Source organism: Paralichthys olivaceus, chromosome 12 (genome assembly GCF_024713975.1).
Source record: "Paralichthys olivaceus isolate ysfri-2021 chromosome 12, ASM2471397v2, whole genome shotgun sequence".
NCBI lineage: Eukaryota > Metazoa > Chordata > Actinopteri > Pleuronectiformes > Paralichthyidae > Paralichthys > Paralichthys olivaceus.
Window position 1 is genome coordinate 24,315,452 of NC_091104.1, and position 10,366 is coordinate 24,325,817.

The window sequence follows — 10,366 nt, forward strand, 5'->3', positions numbered from 1 at the left end:
CAGGGGAGGTCGTTCTACACTTTTTTCTCCAATAAGCAGCGGGGACTCGGGCGGTGGGTCGCTCCTTTGGGCGGAGCTGAGCTCCAGGAGGAGCCTCTCACCAATCAGGACCCGGGGATCTGAACACGCGTCACCATTTCGCGACAAGCTCCGTCGTTTAAAAGCAGAGTGTCGCTGCTCGACTTCACTTTTTCTCCCGATCAGAGAAAGAAGAGACAAAATGGCAAGAACCAAGCAGACCGCTCGTAAATCCACCGGAGGCAAAGCCCCCAGGAAGCAGCTGGCCACCAAGGCTGCGCGTAAGAGCGCCCCGGCCACCGGCGGCGTGAAGAAGCCTCACCGTTACAGGCCCGGTACCGTGGCTCTGAGAGAGATCCGCCGCTACCAGAAATCCACGGAGCTGCTGATCCGCAAGCTGCCCTTCCAGCGCCTGGTCAGAGAAATCGCTCAGGATTTCAAGACCGACCTGCGCTTCCAGAGCTCCGCTGTCATGGCTCTGCAGGAGGCCAGCGAGGCTTACCTGGTCGGCCTGTTCGAGGACACCAACCTGTGCGCCATCCACGCCAAGAGGGTGACCATCATGCCCAAGGACATCCAGCTGGCCCGCCGCATCCGCGGAGAGAGAGCTTAAACTGCTACTGCTGCTGCTCCACTCACGATAACAACGGCTCTTTTAAGAGCCACTTCACTGCACTCAAGACAAAACTCCTCCGCTGCTCTCACTAGTTACTGACTGATCATAGCTCTAGAAGCTTTCATCAACCAATATAAGTGATGTTGCTAATGATGTTCATAGTTCAGCATTTAATTCATTAATAGACAAATAATGTGAATAAACCATTCACTTTCAATCACACTCTAGATCTGTCAGACCATTTTTTAAATTTACAATTACAGACCACACTGATTCTGGACAGACATTATATTATTGTCTGTGTTGATCAGATTAGAGATGGGATTTATGGATCTTTGGAGGGAGCTGAATATTTGGGATCTGGTCATTTCAAAGAGCCATTTAAAAGACTGGCTCATTTTTATATTAATTCACTTTTAAGAAGCCAGCCTGGGTTAATTCATTTTATCCTGGAAATAATCACAGGGAGGAATGATGGGCTGAGATTTGGATCAGACCAATTTTGAACTCAGATTTCCCACCAATATTTCAATTTGAATTATTCTGAAATATTGATTATGGCTTCATTTGACACGTGTGGACAATATTTTAAAGTCTGATATGCATTAATTGTAAATATTCCACTGCTATATTCCTCTGAGTTGACAGTAATATCACTATTTACCCTTTGTATAAAGTGTGTGTATGTGTGTAAAACTTCTTTGAATTGTGTTATTCATGCAACACCTACGTCTGCCTGATGTGGAGGCAGAAGTACTGGCACTCTCCACTTCATCGTCAGAGTCATGCTCTCTCCTCACCTCTGAGATTTTAACAGTGGGGTGTTGAGTTTTAAAATGCCTGTGCAAATTATTTGTGGAGCCAGATTTCAATGAAATTAACTTCTGCCAAATATAGCACTTAGCCTTTCTGTCTGCCTCAAGCGAAAAGTGCATCTAAATGCTGCTCCTTTTCCTTGGGCTCATTTTGCAGAACGACGACGGGCGGTCCTCCCCCTCTTTCAGGCTGCTGTTCGCTGCACTGCAGACTCAGATGCACTAACTTTTTTTTTTTCTTTGTTTTTCACTGAGGCCCTCACATGAAGGGAGCATGCACAACGTGAACTTGTTGCTTAGGTGCTCCTCCCCATGCTCTCTCCGTCTCACTCACTGGAGGAGCTTGTGTGAGCAACTGTGAACCATAGGTGTGAACTCAGGGAGAGAGAAAAAAAAGAACGGCTCCCAACCAAACGCGACTCAGTTCCCATCGTTCATGTTAATGAGCCAGACAAAATATTTGGTTCGTTCGTGAACGTCACAACTCTAGATCAGATAACACTGTAAACATCTTTCAACAATCAACTCCTGACATTTCATCCACAGCCATGTGTCAGTACAATAGAGGAACGTTATCAAAAGTTCACTCACACTGTTGATTGAATGATCAATGTAATGAAGGGTGGGGGCAGATCTCGCAGATCTCGAAACAGTAAAAGAGTAAAACAGCATAAGAGTGATTATATATGGTTCACATAAGGAACAGAGGTCAGAAGGTGACTTGACACAGATAACAGACCTGCACCTGAAAGCATGAAATATGTAACAAAATAATCCAATAAATATATACATTGCAATCCATGTATTTGAAATTACTGGTCTTTATAATGAGATTATTAAGGCAAGTGAGCTGCCATTTCAGTGACTGAGGTTACGACAGCAAGACAAACTGTGCAAGACGCCCTTGATCTGATCTTCCAAGATGAGGAAGCAGATAGTGATTTGAAGGAGGATGTGTCAGAGCAGGAAGACAACATGGAGGAAAACTACGATTACAGCCGTTCTGATGACGACATTTATATCTTCTGACATATGACATTAAAAATGAAACAATATTTCCTACTAGTCCTCTTCTGTGCGACCATTATTAATGTACAACTATTGACAACACTGAGAAGCTACAATTTCATGAGCTTCTTTACAAATACAATTATAACCACCAGGGAAAACATCCACCACCTCCTCCCCATGAATAACACACATCACTGATTCTTGAGACATGGGACACAACACGTCCAACATTGCAACCTGCTAATGGACTTAAAAATGTTTTCAATTGTAGATGGGACTGATAATATAATTTAATCTGCACAGTTATCACTTTCAATTGAATCATTATATCAAATCTATGACACTCACTCTCTTCCCACTGCATCTAAAACAGCACGTCCACAGAGAAGGGTTCAATCATTCATTTGCAATACAATGGTTACAAATATATATATGCTACACCTTGTTGTTTATGTTAGTGCCTGTTTGTTTAGTCAAATGTTAACTTCCTCATTTAAAGGTTCAGTGTGTAACAAGCTGGTAACATATCAAACTTGGTGTTCCTCACTCCCCCCTCCCTTCCTGAGCGTGAGGAGAGCTACGGTGGCCCTCATGCGTCAAAATGCTGGATGACCTCACTGAGCTGACTTCTCTGCAGTGTCTATAGATCGATACATATTGATTAATGTAACCTGTTTATTTTGAATGCAAACTGTAGTTAATAGTTTACATGAAGACAATGTGTTAACATGCTGTGGTAGTGCTTTATTACTGACATTAGGTAGCTGAATTAGCTGAATGCTAATGCAGGCTAACAATATTGATGCTGGCTAATGTTAGCACACAGGCTCGTATAACAGGGAGATGGCATTAGCAGGAGACACTTGTCTTCTCTGTTTACGTGCTGAAACACTTGAGTTCTGTACTGAGGTGAGCAAGAGAAGAGGAGGAGATCCTGGAGCTGCAGCAGTGAGGAGGAGGAGAGACTGGACCACTGGGAGCAGATTGAAGCTACAGGTTTGTGTTTTCATGATATGACTACATGGTCTGCTTGATATCAACAAGAACAATACAACACAAGTGTTTTCATACCACAGCTCTGTGTGCACATCTTACTGAATAATGTTACTGTAACATTAGCTGTGCAGTGCACGTCAGCCACTGACTGTAAAACCTCAGAGACACCACTGAACAATAATTATAGAAATACTGTATGTTACAGGAATATGTTGTTATTGTTTTGCATATGTGGGATACAAGAAACATTGCAGCCTTTAACCCCTGATAACTGACCTTATCATATAACCAACATAATATAGAGCTAATAATAAAGCCTTATCTGAGTTTTTCCTTTGTTTATGTTTTCAGACACTTATTGAGGAGATGAGTGTGGAGCAGCACAGGAGCTGACAGCTACAGACATGGTGACTCACCTCCTGCTGGAGTGTCATGGTGTTCTTATGAACTGTAGAGACTAACCTTTCAGACAGTCAGAAGAAATGCTGTGGTCAAGATCCTGAAAACTGTGAGTCTACCACCGTACTTCTCCCAGTACTGCCCAGAAGTGTTTAACATGTTCACAGGCAGTACCAGGAAGATGTTACGGTGTTAGACCATATTAGAGAGCGTGGGGATGACAACACTTTTACCGCAGCATATCAACATTTTATTTATTATCAACATGGCTCTTTAGGCCAGGGAACCCATCTTGTCATCCCCAGCTGCTGTTTTTGTCCCTCTGAAGGTTTTGTACAGTACCACGTATTCACACACCTGTCAAATGTATCTAGTATTACAAAAGCAAAGCCGATATGAGTAAGACTTACAGGGTTTGTATTCCACAAGAATGATGTCTTTGTGTCCACACTCCAGACCAGTTGGTGGCGGTAATGCACGTAACTGTGCATAGCTAAGAGCCAAAAAGCCAGAAGAAGAAGAATCAGTAAATATAGAGACGTGCCTCAGACCGGTTTGTCCTTTAGATGATCTGTAGCAACAACATTTGACATATTGTTAATTTAACCATCAATGTGTTTGCAAGTCATGTGAACACACTGATTGTTAAGAAATGATACATGATCAACAGAAACAATGAATCCATTGTGTAAATGATTCAGAGCGTTGGGACACTGGACAATAAATCTAATTCAATATGAACCATAAGTATTAAATTGAACCATGATTGAATTCACCACAGTTCCAGTATTAGTGTAAAGTGGCTATTTGAGTGTTGGTGCACATGTTGTTGGAGTCAGGACAGTTTGTCTCCATAGAGAAAGTGTGTGGCTCTTAAAAGAGCCGTTGGTTTGATGTCATGTCTCCAGAGTGGTTTACTTGGAGCTGGTGTACTTGGTCACGGCCTTGGTGCCCTCAGACACGGCGTGTTTAGCCAGCTCACCGGGCAGCAGCAGGCGGACGGCGGTCTGAATCTCCCTGGAGGTGATGGTGGAGCGCTTGTTGTAATGAGCCAGACGAGAGGCCTCACCGGCGATGCGCTCGAAGATGTCGCTCACGAAGGAGTTCATGATGCCCATGGCCTTGGAGGAGATCCCAGTGTCGGGGTGGACCTGCTTCAGCACCTTGTACACGTAGATGGCGTAGCTCTCCTTCCTGCTCTTTCTCCTCTTCTTTCCGCCCTTACCGGGGGCCTTCGTCACCGCTTTCTTGGAGCCCTTCTTGGGCGCGGACTTCGCTGGTTCAGGCATCGTCACGATATTATTCGATCAAATGAATGAAGTCGTCAGTGAACAGGCTGTATTTCAACACAACACATGTAAAATAGCTGTGCTGTTCCCTCTCTGTGATTGGCTGAATGTTGATCGTCAGTGTACCAGCAGTGGGCGTGTCTCCATGTCCAGAGTCCATTATTCTGCTGCTGACAGAGGTTGAACTGTAGAGATGAACTGGAACATTTGGGGGGTTAAGAAATGCATGATGTCTGAAACTATATATGTTCTTATTATTGATGTTAGTATCACATTAGTATCATTTCAAACTATCTGAACTAAAGCGACCTGATAAACACACTGCTCTAAATATTATGGGAACACTTGATCGTCACAGTAAAACACCAAGTCAGTTAAACTTCAGGTTTATTAATCTGTTCATTTAGATTGAACTGAATATAATTATTGTCTTCATTATAACAACCAATCTGACGGAGCTTAAATGTGATGGTTACACAAGTATTCCTGGTCTCCCTACTGTCTCTCTCTTTGTGTCCCCAACACCTTAGTTAAGTTGATTCATGTGTTTATGGTAATTTACATAAATGTTTACAATGTTGACTGTTGAGTTATTTACTTGTGTATGTTTCCACAAGTAACTATTTAGCTTCTTTAGAACAGTAACAATGTGTTGATGCCAGGACATTGATATCTCAAGTATTGTTACTTCAAACTGGGTTAGAAAGACATGCTATTGTTGTTGGGGAGGACCAACACAGCCCTCTGAGTGCAGAGTGTTCTTATAGAAAAGTACTGCTGGGAAGGAGCCATGAAAAGTCAAGGAGCATTACAGGTGTAAAAAAAACTTATTTTCTATTCAGAAAAACAAACATATTATTTCATGTAGTACAGCAGGATCTGTGGGTTTTAACAAATTAATCAAGTTCCACTCCACCACCCATCGTATGACTGTGGTCCAGTCAGCATCCTCTTTCTGGACAGTCACATAAGAACATGATACTTTACCAATTTGAGGTAGTGATATCTACTCAATATCTATATTAGAGTTAAGATGTAAATGTAGATGTGAATGTAGTGTTTTTATACATGTTGGATGGAAACTCACTACAGAGAGAAACTGAAACAAAATAAGTTTAATTCACGTGGTAACATGGTTTATATATGGATAATTACTAAGATCACGTTTCCATTAATGATCAGACCCTGATTGATTGTTGTGGTTCTCTGGAAGAACTAGTGATGAGTGTTGAGCAGAGGATGTGAGCTCTCATTGACTCAGTGTGTGGCTCTTAAAAGAGCCGTTGTGTTGTTGAGCTGTTGAAAGTGAGTTTATCCACCGAAGCCGTACAGAGTGCGGCCCTGTCTCTTCAGAGCATACACCACGTCCATGGCGGTCACGGTCTTCCTCTTGGCGTGCTCGGTGTAGGTGACAGCATCGCGGATAACATTCTCCAGGAAAACCTTCAACACGCCGCGGGTCTCCTCGTAGATCAGACCGGAGATACGCTTCACTCCGCCACGGCGAGCCAGGCGGCGGATGGCGGGCTTGGTGATTCCCTGGATGTTATCACGGAGAACTTTGCGGTGACGCTTTGCGCCTCCTTTACCGAGACCTTTTCCTCCCTTTCCTCGTCCAGACATTTCTCTTCAGTCAGATGAGATCTAGTCAATAGTGTGATCCGCGGGAATCACAGCTATTCATAGGCTGCATGAGGACGTGCTAGAAGACAGAGGAGTACTAGTTCCGCCTCCATCTTCGCTGATAATAAACTCTTTGGTGCACTAGCGCCCCCACAGGACTTTGGATGTAGGACGGTAGATATTAAGGTTTCATTTAAACAGTAACAATACGAGAATCAACTGTAGGTTCTGAAGTCATATCAGATGAAAGACCAGAGGAGAGGAAGTGTTGATGACAAGCTTCCACTATTGAGAATCTGTCTGTAATTTCACCAGCTACCAACCAGATGCTGGTTTACATTTGTGTTGCAGCAGGTCAGTTTGTCCACACTACCAGCCACTCTGGCAGATAATAAACCACCACTTCAGGATCTCGTCCAGTTAGTTGGCAGGAAAAATATTTGAAAGGGAATCTCTGAGAGCAAGTAACTTTGCCTTTAACAAAGCTTCCTTCCTTGTCTGTCACTTTTCTTTCTGTTTCTTTCCGTAGTTCTAAACATTTGGGTTTGTGTGTGCAAGTTCAACTTATACAAACTAATACAGCCAGCCAAGATCTCCAGAGTTCTTTATCCTGGATAAAGCTGGACACACACACACACCATTTTATTTAAGTAACAGTGATTGGTATGAGTTTTGAAAGAAAGCCATGGTGTTCCAAACATTAATGTTTGCAGGTACACAATGTTGACTGGTCACCTGTTCCTGAACAATGCAAGATACATGCAACTCCCCCAGAGCCTCAGATCAACACATTCAAGAGCGGCAACATCTGCCCCTGGACACAAGCAACAACCAGCTCCCAGAACAATCACAACCAGTCTGTGTCGAATGCAACAAGCATTATACTGCTACAGAATGATTACAGAGAGAACTAATAAAAGAGGATATGTGAAGAACTAGACATTAGTTCAATGATGTTCAATGTCTATATCATATGTCAGAACAAGAGCAAGAGTGTGATTGAAACAGTGAGTGGGTTTAATTACATGTACAGTGAAACCAATTGAATCTATTAATTGTCCAGACATCACACGTGATGGTGATGGTCACCCCACTGTGCATGTACAAAGCAGTGGGGGGGTCCTGTCAGCATGACCCAGTGCAGCCTCTCCAGTAGAGTCTTTGATTCTCTCTTTCCAGAGGGAGGACCGCTGTGGAGGGAATCAAACACAGAGCACACTTACAGAGACAAGCTGCTGGAAATCAGGACCGGTACACTGTCACTAAGCAAACCAAGCTTCAATCAAGAAGCTTAAATCTAAATGATCGAGAGTTGTGCACTGATTAAGTGTTGCACTCTCTGTCTGTGTTACAGCAGGACAAGATGTATAATGTCCTCTATTCTACACATTCATCTTTCAAATACTTCTTCCCTGTCGAAGCCTGGTGGCTGCATTACCCACAATCCAACTCAAATGCCATTTGTTATGCTACAAGCAGCTAAGCCTAATAATGGTTCTGCATGCTTCATGGTTGCACGTTGCATTGCAGCGAGGGAGGTAAGGTCAGTGGAATAAGCAGATAATGACCCTGATTATGAAGTAGAGGCAGCTGTACCACAGTGATGGATCGAAACAGGAAAAGAACAGTCAGCAATTTGGGAAATGCTTGTGTTCTTACTACACAAGAAGATCTGTGGTGAGCTGAAGATGAACCCTAAACATCATACAATACCAGAGTAATGGAACAGAATCAGGAAGTGAAACAAGCTTGATAACCTTAAACCACTGTTATTTAACTGTGTTATAGACACACCTGGCACTCACACTACTCCAGTGTTTAAGAGACGCTAAAATGATGATGTAGACACACACAACCGCTTTCTGATTTGTGGTTAAAAAATTAAAACAACTGCTTACATGAATAAGAGATGAGATTTTATTCAAGCGATCTGCTACAATCCTACAACTAACAATCAAAGACTTCCTGTTCCAGCACGTGCATCACCCTTGTATACGAGTTGTCACATGATATGTGTTTTCATGCTTGTTAGTATTGATGGGGGATTAAAACTAATACGGAGAGAAATATTGGTGTGAACAAAAATCGTTTTAATTTGAAAACCCTTTTTTCAAAGCTCCATGGGATCCTCTGAGAATGTTGATGTCATGTTTCAAATGAATTGATTGGTCAGTGAGTGGAACTTTTATACAGGTTGATCTCTTATCTCCAATTTAACCTGCTCCAGAGCAGGTTAGCCGTTCAGCATAAGTTACCATGGTGATTTACACCGATAAGATGTGAACAAGCTTTGTATGACTGGAAAACCTGAATTTATCCTGAATTTAACGCGATAAGAGCAGGTTTGGCCTCGTAGTACAGGCCCTGGTCATAGATCCCCCAACTGACAATCTTGGTTATCTTTTCCTTTCATTCCTCATCCATCTGTATTTTGCTCCAGCACTGGATTCAGTTTTAGTCTGAGAGTGTGTCACTCTCTTGGCATTTGGTTTATGTCAAGAGCCCCCTGTCTTGTGTCAGTCCATTTGTTTTTACCTGCGTAGCCCTGTAGGCTGAAAGCTCTGCGGTCTCTGACGGACTGTAATCCAACCATGGCAGCCTCCATATCACTCACTGCAGCAAGGTCCAGTTTAGCAGAAATGACCTATCCTATGTGATTCACATGATACCTTTAGAAGGGATTCACTCATTAGAAGGGACACTGTGTTGTCCATATTATACTCTGAATAGATACATTGTAACTAGACTTAACTATATTATATGAGTAGTCCATAGCTTTTCAAAAGTATCTCTATCTCCAGCAATATACTCATATGAATAAAACAATGTTTTTATGGAACATGGATCATTGTGATATAGCATCATCACCATCCCACAAAAAATCCGATATCTAGTGCAAATTTCATATTTTTTAATCAGTAAGACAAAAAACCTAAGAACCCCTAGTGAAAAGACTCAAGGCATTTTAAACAAGTGGTTTATTAAATGTGTAGTACTTCAGTCATTTCTACTGTGACACAACTTATGTCCGTAACACGGTTGACAAAGTAAATACTTTGAATGTTTATTTTCATTTAAATATTTTAAAAGTCATGAGAGATTAAGCTTGCCAAATGATGGATTTAGCACACAATGGGGATATATTATGGGAACAACTAAACTATTTAGCAAAGAAAGCTAAAGTTTTTGGTTGATATGATGTGTAGTCCAATCATGCAATGACTCATTTACCAAATCTGACAGCAGGAAAAACAACCAAATGCAGTATATCATACACATTTTCTAATAAATGATGGAACCTGTTGACTTTTTGTATTAAATGAAAGAGAAATGTGGCCCAATATTAATGTGATCATAGTTTGAAGTGAATATTTAGTCAAATTGACTAATCCAACCCATGGACATGAAATGTAGCTCTAATGATAGAATGACTCTCCAGCATCCTCAGCATGAAACGTTCACGGCTCTGATAGAAAGTCTGGCTCCACTTCACCATGAGCCTCGGCCATCAGCGGTGTGTTTGCTGCCTGCACAATAACCTGACTTTCTTCCAAAGGATCATCAGCAGGTGCTTGTTTTGACTCGGTCTCTCTGAACAA

General features: G+C 42.2%; 2 protein-coding genes across 2 annotated transcripts; one reads left to right on the forward strand and one right to left on the reverse strand.

Moving 5' to 3' along the window:
- The first annotated feature begins 4 nt into the window (after window positions 1-4).
- LOC138412404 (histone H3) lies at window positions 5-813 on the forward strand. The gene has a single exon (XM_069536209.1). The coding sequence runs from the start codon at window positions 221-223 to the stop codon at window positions 629-631; it is 411 nt and encodes a 136-aa protein (XP_069392310.1). The 5' UTR covers window positions 5-220; the 3' UTR covers window positions 632-813.
- Window positions 814-4,769: 3,956 nt separating this feature from the next.
- On the reverse strand, window positions 4,770-5,166 carry LOC138412334 (histone H2B). Its single transcript, XM_069536025.1, has one exon. The coding sequence runs from the start codon at window positions 5,142-5,144 to the stop codon at window positions 4,770-4,772; it is 375 nt and encodes a 124-aa protein (XP_069392126.1). The 5' UTR covers window positions 5,145-5,166.
- Window positions 5,167-10,366: the final 5,200 nt, after the last annotated feature.